General features: G+C 37.5%; 1 protein-coding gene across 15 annotated transcripts in view; it reads right to left on the bottom strand.

Annotated features, from left to right (window-relative positions):
• Positions 1-26,035, bottom strand: part of MAGI1 (membrane associated guanylate kinase, WW and PDZ domain containing 1) — a 570,532-nt gene that overhangs the window by 111,406 nt on the left and 433,091 nt on the right. For all 15 annotated transcript variants that reach the window (XM_011358470.2, XM_023529697.1, XM_023529692.1 and 12 more), the window contains exon 3: positions 9,633-9,752. In XM_011358470.2, coding sequence (XP_011356772.1) covers positions 9,633-9,752 — 120 coding nt within the window. The remainder of the gene's footprint in view (positions 1-9,632; positions 9,753-26,035) is intronic.

Genomic DNA, 26,035 nt, shown 5'->3' on the forward strand with positions numbered 1-26,035 from the left:
CTCAATCCACTCAAATACCCCCAGGCATTTGAGTTCACAGCTCTTCCCTTCCAAGAAATTCCACCTTATCATTAGTTTGCACTCTGGTCATAAATAATCAGGCCAAGCCTGGCCACTGGCAGAAACACAACCCTTACAGAGAATATGCATAAGAAAGTGACTATGAAGACTATATTGATCACTTAATGCTATTAAATAAAAATTATGTGAAGAATTATAAATGCTTAAAATTTAATTTGGGTTATCACTTGGCAGGCTGCAGTTTCTAGGAGACACGAGCATGACTGTCCCCCAGTCTCCACATTAGCCAACAACATACTTGCAGATGTGGTCGGACTCTCTCCCAAGTGGGACTGTGTGTATCTCTGCTGCTATTTTCGGAACTGGCTCTACCATAAAACTCAACAGGGATGGTGGCTGGGGAGAGAGGGGAGGGCAGGGAAAAATGTAAGAAGCAGCTACTTCTGTCCTTAATTAACAGGCACCATCTTTGGCCACCGCCAAGCCAAAGAAAACATTTTCTGACATGCATTTAAAAATTAATAGGGACTGAGCTTGATAAAATATTTAAGGAGAACCGTAACCCTGAATTTTAAGTCAAAATGAATCTAATCTATACTGACTCTCGCTTTGAACATATTTAGTATTCGCTCATTTATTTCCTCACGGAGAACCTTTTCAGGCCAGGCACTGTGCTAGGCACTAGAAATAAAACCAAAAAGTGGGACTAAAACACGATCCTCACAATTGCTCTGTACAATATATTTAAGTTTTCTTAAACTTTGTGCAAACAATAAAGTTACGCATTAAATTAATTCAGTAAGTCAGGGTGGAGCCTGAGATTCTGAATTTTGAACAAGTACTCAGGTGACGTTGATGCTGCTCATCCATTGACCACCCTTTGCACAACAAAGGTAAACAGGACAGAGAAAATCATTCCTCTTTTGTAAAAGATGAGAAACAGGGAGGCCCAAAGCAGCAGAAAGATCTTTTTTAGGGTTAACTTGGTTGGTTCAGGGTAAAGAGCACTCAGGCCTTTTGTCTCCAGTCCCATCTTTTGTATGGGGTCAGGGAGAGAGACTTATCTTCCTATAGGAGAAGCTTTTGAAAATAAGTAGAACAGGATGATACTGACCACCGTATGAATCTAGAAAGTGTATGAATCTAGAGCATACATTTTCAGTGGGACAACGTTGCTTCCAAGGGGGCACAATAGGTTTTTTGGGGGTGGGGGGAAGGGGTGTTAAAAAAGCCTCATGCTTTTGATGTGTAAAGCACAGATACACATACAGCACCCAAGAACATAGGCATCCAGCATATCTGTTTTTGTTTTGGACCCAAGGCCATGCGTCTCTGACCCTTGAAAGTTTTGCAGGAACATTTCACAGTCACTCTCACCTGCTCTTTCTGCTCTAAATCCACTGCTTTTCTTTCAGCCCCCCTCCCACATGCGAACCGTGCCCCCCTCATCTCACAGCTCTTACATTTACTCTTCCTTTTGTATAACACTTTTCTCTCTGCTTCTTGTCCCATTGTCACCCACTCATCTCCAGGGACAGCATCTGACCCCATAAACTAGATCAAAGCCACCCTCACAGGTTCTTACATGTTCTCAGAGAACCACGTACCTCTCCTTCCCAACACCCTTTACCATATTTATCAGACTGCTTAATTAATCAACACCTGTTATTATCTCTAAACTATAAGCTCCACGAAGGCAGGGACAAAATCTATTTTTACATACCACCGAATCACCATGCTAACATGGTGCCAGGCACACGCTGTCACTCAGTAATTCTTTACAGAATGAGTAAATGCACAAGTGGGACAGTATCCATGAATTGCAGCTATGAAAAGCTACTTTGCGGATCTGGTTTTTACTAGCATGACTCAGGGCAGTTTCTTTTCAGTCCATCAATTATACGTGAATTACCTCAGATTCACATCACTTAACTTGGCCACTTTCTTGCTTAACTCTTGATGTGATCATTCATAAAACTCCTATCATGGTCTTGTCATTCTTCCTTTTGCTACCTGCTCTACCCTACAGAACTATGATTTGTATGCACAGAAGGACAATAAACCAACATCCCATAATTAGATGTTTGTTCTTGTCAGTGTCATTTAGCTCTAAATGTAAGACTGAAGAGGGCAATGTAAGTTAATAGTTTTATTACCCTGAGCTGCTAAGGGGCCTCCCTCTTTCCAGCCTCAGTTCCCATGGAATAAACTAATGGTAGAAATAGTGCCAATTTAATAAGGTTTTTTGTGAAAATTAAATTTGATAATGTGTATAAAGTACTCAGCATTGTGCTTGGCACAACGTTAGCATGTAATAAACCCTGGCAAACTTAAAGTGTGCCAGATGTTGTGGCAGATAAAAGCTTTAAAATGCAGAAGAGGGTATTGTTATCAAAATATATATCAAAGAACATTAACAAAAGTTACCTTTATTGTGCACCTACCATATGTCGTTACACATATAGTCATTTACTCAAATCTTTATTAACAATCCTACAGAAAAAAAGACATCAATATTTCTATTTCCATATAAAGAAACAGATTCACGCAATGCATACGTGATGACTGACATTTACACAAAGATTTGTCTGACTCCAACAGTTATATTCTCAACTCCAGGAATCTTTGGGGATCTCTGAGTAGGGAGGTAAGAGAACCTTCCCTGGCCCAAGGCCTCCTCATTTCACGTGTGGAGGAATAGTCCATAATAGCACAAAAACCCTTTGGTTACTTCTGTTACCAACAGAGAACATTCCATGGTGGAGTTTGCCAACAGAGCCTATCACAACAGAAGGCTTCCAAGGCCTGCCAAAGAACAGGACTCCAGCCGGTCTCATTTTCCTCAATGACAAACAAGAACTCTCTTCACCCCTGCTTTATCTCTGTGTCCCCCCAGCAAAAATGTATACTCATGGCAGCTGCTTTTCTGCAGACCTTCTAGGAAGCAAAACAATAATTATTGAATGCTGACATCCCCTTTCTTAATTAACATGCAGAAATATGCAATTCTTCACTCCAATTTGAAACGTCACACTGGCACTGCACTTCCATGCCGAGGGAAAATCTCTGCAGTGCTCAAAGTGTATAATCAACCTCTTCTGCCCAGAGGCATGTTCGGAACCACCTTCACTGAACAGTTCATCTCTTGTAAACTTTCTCCTACATTAGTCCCAAGAGCTGGCTGAGGCAGCAACCTGTCTTGCTGAGCAAAAATGTCAACAGGAAATAAAAATAAAGGAAAGCAATGCAAAAGGGAGATGGTACAACTGATTTATTTCAAGCACAATATCAAATAAATTAGCTCAGTGCTATAATTAAGAAGTTGGGCCAAGGAAGAAAGACACGCTTATTCTTGTCTTCTTGGCCTTGACTTGCCTTGATGTTGATTCTGTCTAGTGACAGAAAGAGAATTTGGTTCAAATTGAAAGCAGAAATCAATAATGAGCTCAATCAATAACTTCTATGCCTTGTGAGGAATGATAGCTGGGTTCCTTATACAGCCAGGAAAGGCCTTTACTCTGTTGGTATATATATAACTCTCAGCAATTACAGCTGGTGGGGATAGAAAGTTTCATCAATGAGCCTCTGGCTTCCCCACCATAACTGGTGCTTTTCAGTGTTTCTTATTTCAACAAATGATAGTAGCATCTATCCAGTTAAGTAAGACAGAAACTAGGAGTCATCCTAGGAGGGTTATCATTATCTGCTTCTTTACCTCTTTATAAGATAACCAATACATTACCAACTTTTCAATCACATAAACATTTCTAGATTCATTGACTCTTACTACTACCACCACTGCCAATATAGTCCAAAACTAATTCCAACTAGGGTTGCCAGATAAACTGCACGACTGGGTGTTCCGTATTTTTATTTGCCAAATCTAGCAACCTAACTCCAGCTCAACCACCAGAGCTCACCTCAATTACAACCTCTGCAGGGGAAGCTTTTCCTAACTCTATAGAGATCAAATCTCCCCATCCTATGGTCTCATTTATAGATCCTAACACACTTACAATTGTATATTTATTTCTGTGGTATTTGAATAACGTGTCTCATTTACTAAACTGTAAGACTCATAAGGACAATGGTCCTATCTGGTTTTGCCCAGTATTTTATCTTACATAATGAACAAACTGAAAATAGAGTCTATAAAAGAAGTATCAATTTCCAGACAGCAGACACAGGAAATACTAACCTCCCAGTCCTGCCTGCGACATGACATGGGTGACGGGCATTTGTCCCCAACTCCCTTTAGTGTCTTGACCAGTCTCCCTCTGGATTTCTGTTCTATAATATGAAGAAATGAGCTGTACTGCATTACCAGCTTTAAAATCCTACAACTCTGTAATTCTAAAACCCCCAAAATATTGGGCCTGAAAGAATATTCTGCAGATTATCAGGCCTTGAGGTTTTATTGGTTCACTCTACTCATCTGTCATATCACATGTCATTGAATGTATCCACAAAAGAAGATCACCACTCCTCTGTAGTGTAGTGACATCCTTTTTGGAAAGATTTACAATTATACTTTTTAAAAAGGAGCTTAATTCTAAAAGACCTGTTTTAGTTCTCTGCAGTCAGTTGGGTGAGAAGGACCTGATCTTTTTGAAGAGGTCCTCATCCTTCCTTGCAGAAGCTTTTATTCTATAATTGCACTGTAAAATATGGCAGCCACCAGGAACATGTGGTTATTTAAAGTTAAATTTGTTTAAATTAAATTAAATATTCAGTTTTTCAGTCACAATAGCCACATGTGACTAGTGGCTGTCCTACTGGGCAGCTCAGAATACTGAACATTTCTATCTCTGAAGAAAGTTCTATTGCACTGGTATTAAAGGAAGCAGGGCATGGTTCTTTGCCCCTCCTTCTCAAGGACCCATCATTCTAACCTTCTCTTGGTTCATCATCTTGCTCTCTCTGGATTCAGACATCATGATCGATGTTGATTTCCAAACTGAAACACAGTCGTGAGCCTCTCACTTGAACTCATAAAATCCTGACAAGCTTCATTTCAAATGTTACTTCGTCAAGGGGCCCTACACTGAGTTGGGATTAGATGCAGTGATCTTACTACATGCTTCTGGAGTTCCCTTCTCAGAACATCATCACTTGTTTTGAAATTGTTTAAATTTAATCGCCTCATAAGACTTTCGGACTATATGCAGAGCGGGGACCCTGAGCCAGACAGCCTGGGTTTGAATCACAGCTTTATCTCTGGCTTACCATGTGAACTTAAAAATGATAACCAGCATCCCTGGGTCTCAAATCCTCTTCTGTCAAATGGGGATAAATTATAACTACCTCATAGGACTGTTGGGTAATTAAGAGAGTTATAGAACACACTTTGAACAGCACCCAGCACATAGTATATATGGACAAGTGAATATAATACACTTTGAACAGCACCCAGCAGATAGTATATATGGACAAGTGTTGGTAAAAATAACTAATAAGTGTAAGCACTAAAAAGGCAAAGCTGCTTTGTCTTCTGACCTGGACATCACACCTTGTGGCTTGGAAAATGTCTGACCCAAAGTAAATGCTCAACAAACTTCATTTGTATAAAAGGGCTTGCTTTAAAAGTGTACTATCAGAAACTTAATCTATAGTTATGTTCGAAAGAGTGTAGTAATGAAGAAGGACCTGATACAAGGACCCTGCATTATGGACCTCACGGTATCCCCAGCCTCACCTCTTCTTACCCTATAACCCTATAGCTTGTAACCACACACAAATTTCATTTCTTTAATATAGTTTTTTTTTTTTTTTTTTACTCTGATTCAAGCTGGTTTTGCCCAGACAATGGCAATGTGACTCACTTGCTCCTCTCCCCGCAACCATGCCAGCTCCTTTCATTGTTAAGCTTTAGGACATTAGATTACCAGAGCCTCAGATCTGTAATCATGAGGACAATAGGTTTCTGTTTGACTTCAGACGAAGGATAATATCTTGGCTTTAGATGTGTTTCAGCCCCAGGCCCACCGAGGCAGAATTACAACCCCACCAGCCAAGGAGCCAGGTCACGGGACCAAAGGGGATGACTCCATTGCTGATTCCAGAACCAAATACAATGATCAATTACCTCATCCCTTTAGTTTCCATGACTACCGATTTTTTCCTTATATAATCTGTATTCCCAAGATACTCAGGGAGCCATGCCTTGAAGCAATAGCTCGCTTCTGTTTCTGAGACTTTCGATTCTCTAATAAACGCTTATTCTATTTACCCCAACTCCTGTGTCGGTCTTTTGGCTTAGTGGAACAGGCAGCAAGAGTCTCGGACTCATTTGCCCTCTGGTTTCAGTAAGATATTTACTCAGGGATGCTCACTGAAGCACTGTTTACAAAACACCAAAAAAGGAGGTGGGATAGAGCCCATCCTAAGTGTCTATCCACTACAGGGCAACTGGTTTAAATAAATTATGTCGTTGGTATCCTGTGCAGCATTTATAAAGAATGAGGTGGAACTATACAGAGTAATGTGGAAAGACCTCCAAATTATATAAGTATAAAAGGCAAGAACAGTGAAATAAACAAGAACACAAATGTACACACCATTTATGTATAAATTTTCTGAATCTTTGCACTAGATCCTTTAACAGTGGTTACTTACAGGGAGAAGGGGAAGCAACTTGGACTTAAATATTTTTAAGTTCTTTAATATAGGAAGTAGTCTATCATGTATATTTATTACTTAAAATTTTTAACGCGTGTTTTGTATTGTTCTGGCATGCTTTTCCTTTCAGGAACCAGGACAAGCCTAGAGAAAACAATTTGAGCAGGGAAAAAAAGATGATGAGTACCTGCAGAGTAAAGATATTTACTGATAAATCTGCTGGGTTAGTGACTAGTGGAAAGGGAGGGAATCCACTCAGGTGGCAATTTTCGGACCAGCCCCGTGTGTAAATTTAAGAGCTAATGCTGAATGAGAGCTCACATGTGTCAGACACTGTGCTCAGCCCTTTCCAATTATTGTCTCATTTAATCCTACCTATGAGGAAGCACTATTATTATCCTCATTTTACAGAAGGGAAAATGGAGACATGGAGCATTAACCAACTTGCTGGAGGGCACACAACTCAATAGTGGAGGGGCTGAAATTCAAACTCAGGCAGTGCCACAGCACAGCCTGCACGCCTGTTAGTGTCCAACAACAGACAGCAGCCACCACTGAGGGGCTGGTATTGGGGAGGCAAAGACACGGGAAGCTCTCTAAAAATCTGTCCAGCCCTATTCTTGTCACAGAATCTGGCATTTAATAAAAATTCCACTTTGCTTTCAGCTTATAAGAGTCAACATAATAAACTCTAGTCAGTTCTAAAAAATTATGAGCCGTCTCATATGGTAGGGAAATTATACAGTTAAAAGGTCAAAGACTGAAGAACACTGTGCAGTCAAATGCGTTAAAATTGTAATGGATTAATTTTGGGCATAAGAAAATTTCAACTCCAAAATAACTAAGCAGCATTCAAGGAAAGTCAGTTTTATATGACATGATCAGACATTTTCTGAAAAACGTTTCTCTGTTGCTATATACCAGGAAGTTAGGTTAAGGCACTAAGGGGTTAGTTCTGAAACTTTTTAGTTACATCTAAAATATTCCTCTTGGGGTTTTCAGGAAAGAGTGTGGGATCTGAAAGTCCAACTGAGCTGGGTTTGGTTCTTGGCTCTAGCATTCTAGAACCAGCTGTACAACCTTGAAAAAAATGCCTAAGTGCTACTTGGCCTCAGCATCCCCATCTAAAAATGGTAATAATAGCTATGTCTATCAAAGCAATAAAATTAAATGGGAAAACAAAGTGATTCCACCTATATATCATATGTAACATAAACACCTCAATAAAATGACCAGTCATTGCAAAAGCCACGTGCTTTTCCTTTTCAACCCAACACTGGCTTTGCACAACCACTCTCACCCTTAACCTCTCTAAAAATGCAAATGGATGTTTTCTATATTAGGGGAGTCAAGCTCCCAGATGGGCATAATAAATGACTTCACGTAAGGACTATTCACTTTCTGCTAACCAAAGAGGATTCACATTTGCTCTGTTCTCAGTCATTTGAATTTTTAACTAGATTCACATCTATAAGACAACATGTTGAAGAAGCTCCCAGTATTCTGCCCTTTCCTTACTTACTTCTAGGACTTAATGAACCATTCTTGCTTCAGGCATTCTCAGATCTTCTCTCATATTCCCAATCACCAGGAAACTTAGATAACTGATAATGAGCAGCACTCAAAAGAAATATTTGAGTTCACATCAGAAACTTGACTAACATCTAAACACTGTCCAATGTATATTCACAATTTGGAAATGAACAGTAGGTACAAAGATAATTTTCTTCCCCTCTCCGCTCCCAAAGAACATTGAATTAGAATTAGCACACCTAAGACTGATGATCAATTACTTAACTTGTAGCCACTGCCTGAGATGGGGGCTATTCTCACATCAAAGCTATAATGTCTCTAACACAATAATGGTCAACTTTGTATTTACCCTTTGTTTTTAACTCTAATCTTGAAAGTGCCCCTGTGATCATCCAGTAAATCCAAATTTTCAGAGTTTATAAACATATACCATAATAACTTGAGTAAGTTAATAATTTTACCCAGTTAATAATAGTATTATATTATGCTCTTCTGTCTCAAACAATAACACTCCAAAGAGCAATCAAGCTATAATATTGTTTTCAGAAAATGTAAGTTTAATTTTTTCCCACATTTGGCTTTGCCCTTGCAATCTCATTTGTGAGATCTCATCTTATATTTTCACCTGTGTGAAATGATTTATGTCTATGTTATTCAGTGCAATAATGTTTTGAAATATTAAAAATATTTATCCAAAGGGAACTAGTTAAAGAAATTATGGTATGCCCATACAAAAAGATTATACAGCCACTTATAAAACAGGTACTCTGTTACGGAATTGCAAAGACCTGTAAGACATACTATTGAATAAAAGAGCAAGGTACCAAACAGCATGTAGTGTGTATTACTTTTTGTGTAAAACAGGAAGGAAATAAGAACACATACATATTTGTATTTACATAAAGAAATTTCAGAACAGTAACCAGAAACTAATAACATTGGTTGTAACATTGGCAGAAAAAAAACAACTGGAAATTAGGCAAGTAGAAGATAGGTATAGGAAAGATATTACTTACTGAATATTCTTGAAATATTTTGCTTTATGAACCATGTAAATGTATTATCTATTCAAAAATATATTAAAAATCAATTCGTGGTAAAAATGACATTCCGTTCCCTCAAGATTAAAACAACAGTACTGATTAGGTCACATTTTGAGACTGACCATGATTCTTCTTCCTCTTCTAATAAAACACATGTCCATATTAAAAAAACAAAACATACATATTTAAATTAGTAAGTTAAATCAGAAAACTCCTAGAGGAAAAAAACGAAAACTACTTTTAAAGAGCTCCACAACACCTTATTCCATATATTTTATTATTATTAAGGTGAACTGCAATCTCCTATAGTTGTTCAGACCTCGCTAGTCCATGAAAGATTTCTGCCGAGATGGCCCTGAGTCCTCCGAAGTGCCAAGGAGAGAGGCACCCTCATGGCTGCTACATTGATAAGCTCACCTTCATAGGTGCCAACTTCCAGAAGAGTCCCGCTCTGCTCGAGGTCCAAGAACTCCTTCACAGTCAGAAAGTTATAGTCCACGCCAGGCACTTCTCCTTCTCTCGGAGATCGGGTTGTGCCTGCAGGAGACGAGACAAATGCACAAGATACCATCAGTCACTAAAACAGGAAGCTCCGCATCCAGTTGTAATTATAATTAAAATAACCTGTTCAGTAAGCTGGAGTACCTAAGATTCTGAGACCGATCTGCCCAGACAGGGACCTGGGAAAGGCAACTTTTTCTAACAGAATAACATCCTCATTTATAACGTCCAGTGCCCAGGACTCTCAAAGAAGACAAAGAGAAAACCAAGCACAGCGAGGTAAGGCAGAAGGAGTTTTATCCTTTTAAAAATGCACTGAATGAAAAAGGTGAACTGGATTTTATACAGAAAACATTCATAATCAGCACCTTTGAGGGCTCTGGTAAATACTAAAAAGTTATCCACCTTAAGCTCGGTGCCTAAGGGGCTTATATTTTTATCACAGGCCTTGAGAGTCTTGTGTTCCTTAGTACATCTGGCAAGTTACAATGTAATAAGCCTTTTGAAGAAAATGACATGCACTGCATAAACACTTCACTAGAGAACTGTGACTGCCCAAGATCTGTGTCTGGATCTTGGCTGGATATCTCCCAGGGACTAAATAACGCTGCTGCCTTCCATGTAATTAATATGTTTGGTAAAAAGAGGCCAGCCACAAGTTCTGACTACAGAGAAAGGACACTGCATTTGCTAGAAAATTCTCCCCTTTGCCTTACGCTGGTTATTCTTTCAATGACTAATAAGTAGAACAAATTCTCTTATGAAAAAATAAATATAGAACCTCTAGAGCATTTTAGTCACCCAGCTCAGGTGCTGGACTGTAGATCTACCATTTTATCTCAATCTCAACCCAAAGCGTAGAAGCAATGTGGAAGGATGTGGTTTATGCATAAACCAATAAAAGAAAATAAAGCAAGAATCAATTATGGAGTATATACTAGGAACCTATCTTAAATATTATGAAAAGCCCCTCCACCTCAAAAAAGCAAAACACATGATTTCTGCTCCTACGTTCAAGTTAGGGGGTATAACTGACATGGCTGATTTTTGAAAGGCACTATCACCTATGGTGCTTTAAGGTCAATGTTTTCCTACATAATAAGCCTGGATTTTTCAGTATGCTTAGGAACTTTAAAGCAATTAAATAACCAACTCTATGTATGATTCTAGTGGCTCTAATATTCCTAGTACAGTGCATTCTCTGATCACTTGCCTATGTGGCCGAGCAAATCCACACACCTACAGTGGATATCTAGAATTTTTGTAAGATGGAAAACTTAATACATTTTACATATTTAACTCAAGATAAATACATTTTTAAATGAGCCCAATTTTTCTAATAGCTAAAGTCTGAGTGTTTTAAAAATAGTTGCAAATTGTCCATAGAATGGTTACATTAAAAACGTTTGTTTACCATGCCCAGCATGCTGGGCTTTCTGGTAAAGCCTACTTGTATGGTATCTAGGAATCTGATCTTCTGCTGTTTCCTAGCTTGTTCCCATTTCTGGCTCCCCAATGACAAGTACTTTGAAGTACCTCACAACTTTTAAAGTTATATCTCTAGTGTCAGGTACATAGTAGGTAGTCCAGAAACATAAAGAGTATCATATGCTGTTGATAAGCAGGGGTCTGGAGTGGGAACGATGGTTCATGGTCTGGTTCCCCAACTTGTGGTCTTGGGCATGTTCCTTAGTTTCTGTTATTTCTCAGTTTCCTCATCTGCAAAATGGAGATCATAATAGTACCTACACCAGAGGTTTGCTGTGTGTTTTGCATGAGATAATCCTTTCGAAGACTTAGCTCAATAACCATTAGCAGATATTGTGGTTTATGTTACTGTTAGACTGAAATGAGTTAATAGAATATTACAGTTCAAATAACTTATATTCTTATCGTTGCACAGATCCTTATGTTCCATTTATTTGATAAATATTTACTGAGGTCCTAATATATGCCAGGCACTAATTTAGGCACTGGCGAAATACTGGTGAACAAGACGAAGCCCCTACCCTAATGGAATTTACAGTTTACTATGAAAGACGAAAAATAATCACGTATGTGAATAGATATAGCATTTAATTTTAGGTAGAAATAATTCTTCTGTAGGAAACAGAGCTTAAAGGGTTAGAAAGTGTCTCAGAGTAACATAGGTTAAAAGGCTGGAGAGTGTCTTGGAGGAGGGAAGGGAGGTGGTGATAGAGAAGCTAATTTAGATAGGTGATTAGGAAAAGCCTGGCTAAGGAGGTTCATCCAAATCTAGAGTCCTGCAAAGGTGATAAGAAAAGCATCCTAGGAAGGGGTTAAGACCTAGGGCTATGATGTGGGAATAGGCTTGGCAGGTTGAGGCAAGGGCAAAAAAAAAAAAAAAAAAGCCAGAGAAATGCAGTAGAGCAGTGGAAAACAGGTTAGAAATGAAAGCAAGGAGCCCGGTTATGTAGGCCACAGAAAACACTTCAGATTTTATTCTAAAGATGATGAGAAGCCACTAGAGGGTTCTGAGCAGGGTGATGCCATAATTTATTTTTAAAAGATCGTTCGACTTTATAGATTACAGGCTACGGGCAAAATAGTAGAGGGAGGGAGGCAAGAATAGAAGCAAGAAGACCAATTAGGTGGCTATTACAGTGCCCAAGTGAGAGAAAATCAGGGCACAGACAAGAATAGTAGGATGTGGTAAGAAGCAGTCGGATTTTTATCACGGATTGTGAATAACTTAAATAGATGTAATATATGTCCACAAGATAGACATTTTAAAAGTATGTCGACTCATCGGGCCATCCTAGGTCTATATTTTTAAGATAGAACTTGCTGATGGAGTGGATGTGTAAGAAAAACACACGAATGAAGACTGATATCTAATTTTCTGACCTGGGCAAATGGGTGGTGCCATTTATAGAGATCAAGAAGATGGAAGAAATAATTTTTAGGGAAAAAAAATTAAGAGTCCACTTTTGGACATGTAAAGTTTGAGATGCCTATTAAACCCCTAGGTGTAGAGAGCTGTGGATAGTTGAGTATATAAATCTGAAGATCAGAGTGAAGGTTGGTACATAAACTTGGGAATGATTAGTAAACCACTAGTATTTAAAGGCAAGGGATAGAAAGAGGGAATCTAGGGAGAGACTATCTAGAAAAAGAAGCCAAGGAGTTTGGGTTGAACACTAAAACCTTATAATATGTAGAAACACGGAAAAGAAGGAAGGTCCTCAATGGAGACTAAGAGGCAGCAGTCAGCAAAGGATGAGGGTATGATATCTTGGAGCCAAGTGAAAGAGCTGTTCAGTCGGCTACTTGGAAAACAAACAGTTGACATCATATTGGGAAATTCCAGTGTAGTGCAAGAATATAATCTCTTTGGAACTTGCTGTGAAAAGATCTGTCCTAAGTATGTTCTATATGGCAACTCTCATACTCAGTCTGCATACCAAAATTCCATTAATTTAATCCACCCCCCGACTCCACCTCTCAAAAAAGATGAGAATGAATAAAACCAAACAAAAGACTTGTTGGGTTTCTAAAGTCTTCCAAAACCAGACAATGTTATTTCCCCGCTCTTTCTATAGCCATCTTATCTTTGCCATTTCTTTCAACCATGTTTTCAGAACTAATTTGTCAGACTTTAAAGACAACAGTCACCCTTGGGTCTTAATTTCCTGAAAGGATTCACAATAATGATGACTTCAAAAATGCTACATTTTAGGGGAAAATAAAACTAGCAGATACCATTTCCCTCTGTAAATAAATATGCTTAGATGGCCTTTGAGCTGCAGGGGAAGGGAATAGAGGGCGAGTAAGTCTCTGCCCATAAAACCTTCAGGGTTTATTACCAGACAAAACCTTTCCACTCTGCAGGCTAGCAGGAGGTTTACTCCCAGTTATCCTCTGAGCAACTCGCCTTGGTTCTCCGCCAATATGACCAGGCTCCATTCAGTGATGCGAGGGAGGAAAGGGCTGGGGAGGGGACTCCGCCTCCTCTTTTCTTCTAGCAGAATGACAGGCTGCCTGCTGGACACACGCCTGGCAGATGGCATTTCAAAGGGTTTTCAGGAGCCATCTGGGGTGGGTACAATTATTACAAACCACGCTTCTAACAAAGCCAGAAGGGTTACTTCCTGGCAGAAGAGAACTAAAACAAATTCTATCATGTTTCTCAGGAACGGCATGTTTTAAAAAAAAAAAAAATCACCAGGCTGACATACTGGGGTTTTCTGCAGCCTACAACACTGCCTTCTGCTTGTCTAACTAGAAATCGGGTCAACAATATCTTGTCATTAGCTTTAAATGAATAAACACAGTGTCCACCTCCTACTTTCAAAAAGAAAACAAAAAGACTATTAGGAAAAGAATAATAGCTTCCATTTATTGGATGCTTACTTATATCTCAGGGAAGTTATTAAGCACCTAATCAAGACTACTGTATTTAATCTTTATAAGAAATGTATAAGGATTGCTACTCTACCCATTTTATTGATGAGGAAACTAAGAGTTAGAGAGTAAAGTAACCTGCCCAAGGTCACATAACAAGTAAGCTGAGAAGGGCTATAATTTGAAAGCAGACATTCTGACTTTAGCATCCCTCATTCTAAACCACCATTGTCCAATAGAACTTTCTGCCATGATGGTTCTATATCTGTGCTGCCTAACGTGGTAGTCACAAACCACATGTGGCTCTTGATAAGTGGCTAGTGTGACTGAGGAACTGAATTTTAAAATTAAAGAACTTTAAATAATCACATGTGGCTAGGAACAACTGGATTGGCTAGCACAGCTCTAAACCATGTTAGTATTTGAGTTGCCTGCATTGTACTGTATCCAGTACATTGCCCCCAAAGCACATCTGCTCTCAAAATAATAACAAGAACCATACTTTTATTAAACAGCAGACATCTTATACTCGCACACAAAATCCTTCCTTCTAAAAACTCGCATGCTTTGAAAAATGATCTGATCTAACTCTGTTTTGTACTAAAAACTCTATTTGGTTCTTACTGGTTGTGGTCTCTTTGAAAAAACCTCCTTAAATATTTGTGGCAGCATGGTTTGTGGTTAAAATGAAAACATTGAGACCAAAACAAAAGCAACCCTCCAAAACAAAATAAAACAAGACAAAAAAAAAACGAGTGCCCATGAATACAAGAATGATTAAATGAAATATGGTATTTTCACCTTTAACATTTTTTTCACTACATGAAGAAATAGATCTATACGCAGTTGCCAGAAGAATGTCTATGATGAATAGTTGAGTGATAAAATAAGTTACAAAATAAAATGCAAAATGCATTATGTGGAAAAATACAAAAGATGGATCCATACCCTATGGATGTTTCATGTTTTCTGAGTTAATAAATAGTTAAAAAGGATGGAATACTACTAAACCGTTAACAGTGGTACCCTCAAGAGGGTGGGTTCAGAAATGGGAAAAGATGAAATGATTGTTTATTTAAATACCTTTCACACTCTGAATTGTACAGTGCATATGTAGCAGCTGTTTTAACATTTTATAAATTCAATAAAATAATTATTTAAGGAATCTTGAAAGACTTGAATCTTGGGCATTCTACTATAGCATCTTCTATACTAAGACCTTTCAGAAGCGTGCAAAAGAATATAGGCTCCGAATGAATCAAACAAATGAAATGTTCCAAGGTTTCCCATCTCATAGAAGCCAGCATCAATGTCAACAACACTTGCTTATGGCTGTTAATAGGAACACACTACAAAAAAAGTTGAGAGAAGGTGGTATTACTTTTCTGCCTGATTGTGTTTTTTAAAAATCAAACGCACTTAAAGAGTCCTTTTTAAGTGTTAAAGTACCTAAAAGATTTGCACCTGAGTAGTGAATACTATCAACCCTTTTACCACCAGAAATGTAGCAAATTAATTTGAGCTGTGCCCTACAGAATATCTTAGTATGAATTACCAATACCCTGAAAAGTCCTCACCTTAAAGCTTGAGTAGCTGCTTGTTTCTTATACACATTTTATGGTTCATTAACTTTTAGCATACCCGGCTTGAGTGACCCTTGCTAAGGAAATCAGAAAGTGACCTTCCTTATCATCAAACTCCACAAGCGATGGTTACAGAAAGGAAACCACATTCGGAGCTTATTTGCTCTCTCTTCTTATTCCAATAATTATCTTGAAATATCCAGTTGAGGCAGCAAAAAAATCTTAGAGATGAGACACTGATATACCATTTCCACTGCTACGTGTTCCCAACACCCTTGGGTTTCCAGGCAAGCACCTGTCCAAACTGTCTCAAGGCCAGACGACTAATATAGGAATCATTAGCCTACTAAGATTAAATTGCTAATATTCAATATCAAGTGATGTTGAATTAATCTGGGAACCGCTTCTCAAAATCCAACAAGACTTCAAAAATTAGTTATGTTCATGTTAAGAAAAGATCATTATTTTCTATAATAAAACAGTTGTTTTCATTGCTTTAAATTGGTTAGACATCCAGGATACTCTCCTTTCTTTAGGTGATGAAGATGGAACATAGTGGAATGTGTTGTTCCCCCAAATTCACTGTTACCTACCACTCACACATTTTTTGCAGGATCTCAGGACCAACGGTAGTATTTATTCAATATTTTCCTTTAGAAACAAACTACTTAAAAAAATATATTCATGTAAAAAGGAAATACTTAACCGCTACACAAGTACTAGAATTTTTTTTTTAAGTCTTACAACACCAAATGCTGGCGAAAATATGGAGTAACTATAACTCCCACATACAATTGTTGGCAAGATGTGAAACGGTATAGTCACTAGGAAAAGAATCTGGAAGTTTGCTAAAAAGTTAAATATAAATTTATCATATAACCCAACAACCACACTCTTAGATATTTACCCCAGAGAAATAAAAATGTATTTTCACGCAAAAACCTATATAATGTTCATAGTGGCTTTATGTATAATCATCCCAAACTGAGAAACAATCCAAATGTGGTATGGTTAATGAATAAATGGTGAATTGGTGACTGAATAAATGGTGGTACATTCCTACAATGAATACCACTCAGCAAAGCTACAGATGTACACAACATGGATAAGTCTCAAATACATTGTGATAAGTGAAAGAAAAGCCAGACCCAAAAGGCTGCATACAAACTGTGTGATTCCATTTAAATGATATTCTATAAAAGGTAAATTTACGAGAGGGATATAAAATAAACCAGTGGTTGCCAGGTGTGGGGCTGGAATTGACTACAATTGGACAGCACGAGGGAATGGGGCGGGGGAGCAGATCAGTTCTCTGTCCTGATCACAGTGGTGGTGGATGAACTATGCATTTCTCAAAATCTACAGAACTGTACGCCTCACAGGATGAATTTTACTGCTTATAATTTTTAAAAAGGAAACATTTAGCATTATCTCAAATGAAAAATCAGTTTTACCCTCCCATACATAGTAACTAAAAATAAATACAATAAAAATAAAACAAAGCTAATTCATTATATCAAGAGCCTAAGGCTCTGAGCCTGAAGTTTGCATTCTCTTATTACAAAGGGAAATTGACGAACATCCAAAAGGTGTTAGATACCTATAAATATCAAATTTAGACTTTCTTCTTAACATAATTATAAGGATTTTTAAAAATTATAGAGAAAAGCAGTAGCTCACTATTGGATTAAATGTTAAAGCAGCATCTAAAACACTGACTAAAAACATTTCACATCATCCTGAAGCTGTTTTGAGAACCACTAGAGCTAAGCCTCTACACTTGGAAAAACAGGACAGAGAGGTAAGTTGTGAAGTTGAAAAAATCTATTTTCAAAGTCCAAATCCACCACTTTACTCTCCAAAGAATTTAGGTTGCTAAATCTTTTGAGTTCTCAGTTTCCTCATCTACAGGTGAAGATGTAAATAATAAAAATAAATACAAATTTTAAATAGAAATGTTTTAATGGAAATAATAGAAATATCTACAACTCAAGGTTCTGTGTGAGCATCAACTCCGGCACCACCTATGCAGATCTCATCACAGTGTCCAGCATATAGTAAGCATCCGAAACAAACAGGAGTTGATATTCAGCTGACTGATTTGGCTGGGCTTAGAAACTGGGATGTGAATTTCAACAACACTCTTGAAAATATGCTCATGGAGAAAATCTCTATACTTATGATTTAGATATATTACATATTATTTTGTACTCATGCAAAATATCACCAAAGCCAAATCTGCATCATTTGATTCTGGCTCTTGGTTAATGTAACCCTTCTTTACTCTTTCTAGGTGTTTATCTGCCTACGTACTATTTCAAACCTCTCTGTTTCAAAATAAAAGTGGAGGGAACATACATCCCACAGCTAAATGATCTTTATGTTTTCATCTTGAAGGAAAAAGTCCTGACTTGTCACTCTGATTTCTCAATGATCCTGTCCTCTTTTCACCATCCAAGAAATTCAAATCTCATAGCACACGCCATTGCAAACATTTTTGTATGAATGCACGCCTTTTTTCTTAGGGAGCCTGATCAATCACAAAGAAGGATGTAAATCTCCTTACTCCCTAAACAGAGATTTGGAAACAAAATATCCACAAATACTGACCACGGCCATATTCATTTTACGGATTCAAAACCCTAATGATTTTTCTATGGTGCCTTAAATGCAGCAGCAGGCACCCAAATGTGGAGTAGAATGTGCACTTCATGTTGTCTTCCTGTATTTTTCAATACAAAGAACTCTTACTGAAGCTTCTGTATCACTAATGCTGCTGCTTAACATGAAATATCCACAGAAAACTGAGGACAGAAGACCAACAGACTTTTTCCCCTATGTTTAATACAAGTCCACCTGGCTTCTTGCTTGAGTCCTTTCAAATCTACATTTCTCGGAAAAGGTGATCTAAACTGATTTTCTATAACCATGGGGCATAACAGAATCAACCAGAAAACATTAAAGAAAAGAGAAAGAAGAGCTAAAGGCAGAGGAAACACAAGGCTAGGCCATAATATATGATTGTTGAAAGTATCTCCTCATTTAGAAATACAGAATGACAATATTAGTAATAGCCACTATTTATTGAGCTCTTACTTACTATGTGCCAGGGAATTGCTGTACTTAGCAATTCATAGACGACAGTATCCTGATGCTTGGCAAGAGTTAAAGGTCTTTAGAATTACCCCTCTAGTTAGCACTTTCTAATGCATGCTTGCACTCTTTTATTCTTCCAACAACAATTTCTAAAGTGCCTACTATATATGTGCCAGATACTGTGTAAAGTGATGGGGGTGAGCAAGACAGATGCAGTCCCTACCCTGAGAAAGCTTAAAGTTTGTGGAGAGGATAAAATAATCACAACAACAAACAATAAGTGATATGAAGGAGAAACTAGAGAAGTCTCTGGGTGCTCCTATCAAAGGGATCTGAAAGTGAGAAGTCCCAGAGATAAAACAAAGAAGAGTGTGTTAAAGAGCATTAAAAAATTCCAATGTGACAAGAGGAAAGAGGTGGACAAAGTGGTCATGGAGCCATGGGAAGCACTGAAAGTATTCTGCGGCTCATACTTGGTGTGCATCGGGGAGGGGGAAGGCAGAAAAAGAAACAGTGGAGAAGAGGCGAACATCCACAATACTGACAGTCTCGGATTTGACAACTATGGTACTCAGAATGGTCACAGGAACGAACATGCCTCAAACTTTCAGATAGTGTCACTGAGCAACACACACGCACACGCACACACACACACTAGCTGTGCTATATTTCCAACAGAACAAAGCTGAGAAGATAAGGTCCTTGTATTCAGAGCTCAGAATGTGATTGAGCCTGTTTCTAGTCAAAATTGATAAACCATTATAAATGGGAAAGCAACTAAAAGGGACTTAACCGAGTAAAATAAAAATTAAGTAAAGAAGACAACCTAATCCTAGAGGCACTGGAACCAAAGTTTTTAAGATGTTAATGTGTTCTTTAAAGCTCCAAACATAGAGATCTACAAATCATCAATTTGTGACTTCCTTTACTTCGCAAGGAAGTCACACTGAGTATGATGGCTGATTTCATGTGTCAACCTAACTGAGTTAGAAGGTGCCCAGTTACCTGGTAAAACATTACTTCTGGATGTCTATGAGAGTGTTTCATGAAGAGATTAGCATGAAGTAGATGGAGTAAAGATCACCCTTCCTAGAGAGGGTGAGCATCAGCCAATCCATTGGGAGCCTAAAGAGAAGACAAAGGAAGGGCGGCTTTGCCCTCTGTTTGATCTGAGATATCCATTTTTTCTTGTCCAGAGACTACAGGGCTCCTGGTTCTCGATCTTTCGGACTGAAGACCAGGACTTACCCTACCAGCTTTCCTAATTCCCCAATAGGTGGAGGACAGACTGAAAGACTTCTAGGCCTCCATAACTATATGTGAGCCATTTCCTATAATCAATCAATCTCACTCTCACTCTCACTCTACACACACACACACACACACACACACACACACTTACTTTGTCCTGTTTCTCTGAAGAACTGTGACTAATACACAGGGCAATGTCAATTGATCCTTTTGAGAAACATCATTTTGACTAACTGGGCATTCCCTCTCTCCAAACCTCATAGTCATCACAGCAAAAAGGTCAGAAACAGTACCCTCATCTATCTCTTCTGGATCATAACACAGAATACTCAGTAATTATGTCTTGAATGAAATACTTCCAAACTGCTCAACAGCAAGTGTGTAAAGATAATTATTTCATGCCCACTACAACTCGCATGCCTGGGATCGAAAAACCATTTTGGGTTCCATCTTTCATGTAGGAACATTATGTGATAAAGGCACAGGAATCTAATTAATGGATCACCCCTAAAGCACTTGAAAATAAGTAAAGACTTGGCATTTATTCCATTGTGTTCATGATTTGGAAATGTACCCTAGATATCAGAGATGGCAAACATGGTTTTCTTGATCCTAGTTCTAGCTTTTCTCTCTATGACTATGACTTGGGATGACAAGAAAGAAGTTTTGAGTGCCAGAATCAAATGAGCTATCATGTTGAAGGTAGTTCAGCAGAAACCCTTCAAAATGCCCATATATCGTTTTCTTGAAAGTCAGTCTTCTATTAGAAGAAGTTTGAACATGTCACCTACCTTTCAAGGAGATCTACCCAATTACTGCTGCGTGAACTGCATTATGATACAAAGAAAGGTGATCTGTGCAAGACTTTGGCAAGCAGATTGCTCCCAATAATGAACAAAGGCAGCGACTCAAAAGGAAAGAACTGATATAAGAAGAATCAGGTTCTAGTTTCAGCTCTGCCACTAAATTAATAACGTTATTGACCTCAGACAGTTCCTTTTTATGCGCTCAATGCTCTTATTTGTAAAACAGGAAGGGTAAGCGTTGCCTTGATGTTATCACAGAATGAGTATGAGTATGAGATAACAAATCAACTCCTGTGCAAGGATACAACGTCCCTGCCAAATTTATGGCATTTTAAAATTTTGTTCATAATAAAAATCTGTATTTAGGCCAACATTTATACTTTAAACATGGTATCTCATTCGATCCTTGTAATAACCCTGTAAAGTGATTATCCTCACTTCACAGATGAGAAAACATGCATAGAGAGATTAGGTGACTTGCCAAAAATTACCCAGCTGGTAAGAGGCAGAGCTAAGATTTGAACCCAGAGATTTATTGCCACATAGCAGTGAAAGCTCCTGTACAATGGAATAAGGGAACAAACTAGTGGAGGGAGGACAGCTGATCTCCACAGCTCTTCACCTGAGGGTGAATAAATCATCACTTGTCCTCATCAAAGAAAGGAAAGGTGCACTGGGGGAGTTAAACTTATGGGAGAATGTCCCTCTCCCAAGATTTTTTTGGTCTAAAACCCAAGCTCTCAGGAACTATGTCTTACTCCTCTTAAATTGAATAATGAGGTAAATTAGGCCAGAATCCATTGAACCAGAAAGTCAAGTAATAATTTGAAACATTCTTCCTCTTTTACATGGAGGAAACTTTGGCATACATAAACTCATGGGAACACTGCATTCATTAAAAATGGGAAAGTAAAAATTCTCAAGATGGCATTGATTTGTGTCAAACATTCAGCAATCAAGAATTCTCAAGATGGCATTGATTTGTGTCAAACATTCAGCAATAAAGGACAAGAATCTCCAGCACTAGCTACACACTTATCAAAAATCAACTTCTGAGGATAATCTTCAGACATTTTTGTGCAGAAAGGAATTCTGGAAATCAGCAATGCCATATTCTAGTACTAAAGGCTATCTATGATAAACAGGGATTAGATCAGATAGACGTTCTCCATTATGACAGGTAATGCTTTTTATTTTCACTGAATTAATGATGGCAGTCGTCTACATAAAAGGAATGAACTCATTCCAACGATTTCAACCAGATAATTTCAAAAGCATGTGAAAGAAAATGATTATTTTGGTTAAAAAACTATAATTAATTAATTAATAAAATCAAGTTTCCACAAAGTAGGTGACTTTGTAAACCCACTGCAGAATATTTCTAATATTTGACAGCTTTCTTTCTTTAGCTTAAAAAAAGTCAAGAATGATTGCAAATGGTTACATGGTTTCTTTTGGGGGTTATCAGTATGTTCTAATGGTTGCCACAATTCTAGGAATATAATGAAAACACTGAATCGTACGCTTTAAAAGGGTGAATTTTATGGAATGTGCATTATATATCAATAAAGCTGTTAAAATAATATTAAACTACAGAGATGCAAAGATAAACAGAAAATAGTCTCTGTCATCAAGAATATCGTAATTGAGTAGAGGAACTGTTAAATTCTAATGAATAATATGTGCATGGTATAATTCACTCTTCAACAATTTAATAGCTGCCACCATTAGTTCTCCTGATATATAAACCAAGAACAAGTGTGAAATCAGAAATTATCGACCATATTATGTTATTTTTCCAAAAAATTGCAGGAGTCTGGAGTTCTCTCAGAATGGCAGTATAGATAAATCACTATAAAGTCTAAAATCAGACTTGGTGAGTTCAAATTTCAACTCTGATATTTACAAACTGTGCAACCATAGCAAAGTTAAAATTCTGGGGCATTGGTTCCTCATCTCTAAATTAGGAGTATTAATAATACTTGCCTCATAAGGTTGTGTAGGGATTATAAAAAGACAACACATATAAAATGCTTAGCCTGATCAGCATATGCACTTAATTAACATTAGCTATAATGACAAGAGCATCATCACCATCAAAACCACCACACATTCTTTTAAAGGGAAATGGTCGTGAAAGAAAAGAAGCTAGTTAATGATCATTTAGTATACTTCTAACATGGAACACAGGTTTTCTATACATAATACTGCCTAATTCAATGCTCCCAAGAGGAATTTTTTCTCTCCTACCTTCATCAAATTTTCTATCTTTAACCATCATTTCCCAAAGCTTCTCACACAGGTACACACTCTCAACCACAACTCTTTGAATTTTCTTTAATAAGAAATCACAAAGTCAGCAGATTCTGTAAATACCATAATTTTAGTTGATCAAATTGTTATCAAGCACTAGTATCTATCTATAAGAAAATGTCTATTTGTTGGAATACAATGTCTGAATTTGAGGACCTCAAGTCCCCTGATTTCATGTGATCATATTATTCAATTGAAGGGATATGACATACACTTATTCAACAAATACTATTTGACTGGTTATAAAGACAAATCAATTTATATCTAATACTAAGACAATGCAATTATAGGAGCAATTCAAGATGAATATAGGAATAAAGGAGTTTGTGTTAATTTAAGTTGACTTAGGCATGATAGTTCTTGAAGCCTTCTCAAGCATACAGCCAAATATTCATCACTTGTAGATTTCATTTTGGTTCCTATCAAGTATATATACTGCCATGTCAAAGTAAATGAAAGAGAATATTGTGTAATGTGGTATATTACGCCCATACCAATTAAAGATATACTTTGGTACTACTTAAATGTTCCCTTGTTGGGCACTGTCTTTACAGCATTAAAAAAAAAACAGTGGGAACTAGAATTTCTAGGATTATATTTCAATATAGTGTTGAAGGGTTACTGAGTGAAGAGTATATTAATGAGATATATCTTTCCATTTTTAAACATGCGTTTCTTGTTTTCACTTTGTTTTAGTTTTTAATGCAAGCATTCACTCTAAAAAGGCTTTACTGGCACCGAAAACTCTATTCAAAAAGTGTCTTATGAGTAAAGACAGAAACATATTTGAACATCACTTAAAGGTGGGTTGGTTCCCAGGCAGCTGGATTCACTCGAGACTGCTACTAATGCTTTTCCCCCATAAATGATGACATCAGCAGATTCTCAGAAAACTGAATTACTTCCTTGACTTCTCCCCACCCCAGGACCATCCATTACTTTATCTAATGCTTGCCCATTATCTCTGTAACTATAAGACAGAATCCAAAAAAACAAGGACTTGGAGCACTTGCAAAATGATATAGACCCGGTTGATTAACTGTTATTGCCCTCATTTCAATTAGTTCATTTCTCAATGAGCAATTATATTCTCACATTATGTAGTATTTCTCTTGCCACAACTCCAAGTCATTTTATGTAATAGACTACACTTTCTAGATAGATGAGGTCTATAAATTATTATTTTTCACTCTAGCTGTTAGGGCAAATTAGGCAGCTTTTAGAGGTGACATTTTAAAAAAATTACTAATGCTTGGCAAACATTTGCTTGGAAAATTTAGACAGCAATGAATAGAAACCTGTGCCAATGAGATAAATTTAAAACCTGGTCTTTATCCACACTCACGTTTTAAAAAATTATTTCATTAGACTATGTGAGGTATCAAAGATATTATTTGAAAACAAATGGCCAGTTTTTAAAAAGCAAAATCAAGTGGAAATCTTTGTTATTATAAGTTACTGATAATAATTATTACATAAAAACAAGAATTATTCTGTATTCTAATAGAAATGGACCCTTTCAAACAAGCCTTACTTCAGAAATGCCAGGTGAGTGAGTCCATTGCCTTCTAAGATGGCCATATCATTTTAAGTCTACAGGATTCTCACTAACCCGAGAATGCAAATTATGCCCTTGTCATCTGTACAAACTAGTCCAGATAAAATCAAATCAAGGATCAAATCAGTGACTCTTTATTAGAGACAGAAATTTAAAGATCAAATAATTAAAAGGTAATGACATCTTAGTTGTGACATATGAAAAATCTATTCCTAAAAGGAAAAAAAATGAGTGATTTTTCTTTTGTTTTGCTTTACATATATTAATTAAATGTCCTATCCCATACGCTTACGGGTTCTTTTTCTTGGGTTTCATCTAATTCATCATCCCTGTCGAAGTGCCTACTGATCAAGGGTAAAGACAGGGTAGAAGAAATCTTTAGTGCCTCGATTTGGCAACAGAGTATGATTGCCATTAGTTTCCTGTCAGCAGGTGAAGACCTGGTGCTGTGATAGATGATCCTGGAGCTCTTACAAGGAGTTTACACCAGACACCTGCCTCTTAACCTATTTACCTGGTGGTTATACTCTCATCTTCTGGCAACCCCACATTTTTGCCCAGAGGGGAACAAACAATCAAAGTCTTTCATAAATCCAGAAGCTACCATCAATGTCCTCCACAGGCTTGACTTTTCAAAACGAAATCCAGAGAGTTTTTCCAATCTCAATATGTAATACGTGTTACATTTGAAAAGAGTAATAAGAGATTAAAGCTATTCATTTTTAAAGTTAGTGACCTCTCAAAATTTTGTAGAAGAAATTTTTGTGGTAAAACAGGATATGAGACACTTGAGAGAAAATTGGTTTTCTAAATCCTTAAGTGAACACCAACTAATGTCAATGACATTTACAACAAAATCAATGGCAACAGACAATAAAAAATGCTTATAGAAGTGGCTAACTTTAAAACAAATAACACTTAAAATCTCTTATTTTTCTCTTCAGATATAAAAAGCGCATACCACAGAAAATTTAGAACCCCCCCAAAAACACAAAGAAGACAAGTATCCCCAACATTCAGAAATGAACACTATCAATAGTGAAGAACCCGAAGGCCCCAGTCACCACTCCAGTCCCAGGGTTGAGGTCCTAGAGTCTTCCAGTAAATTCTCAGACCTCAAAATTGTCACTAACCACTCATTACAATCCAAACTCAACAATCGTGGACCAATACTTTGCAAGGAAAAAGCACCACTATTTTTCATAATCAAATTAGCACACCCACCACTCATATACTTCAGGCTACACAAATACTGAAAATGAGATTGAGGGCACGTCACAAAATTTATGGTGAAAAATAGTACTGACTGATGCACAATTCAGAAATCTTAACATGCGGTTGAGGGAC

Source organism: Pteropus vampyrus, unplaced genomic scaffold (genome assembly GCF_000151845.1).
Source record: "Pteropus vampyrus isolate Shadow unplaced genomic scaffold, Pvam_2.0 Scaffold41, whole genome shotgun sequence".
Lineage (NCBI taxonomy): Eukaryota > Metazoa > Chordata > Mammalia > Chiroptera > Pteropodidae > Pteropus > Pteropus vampyrus.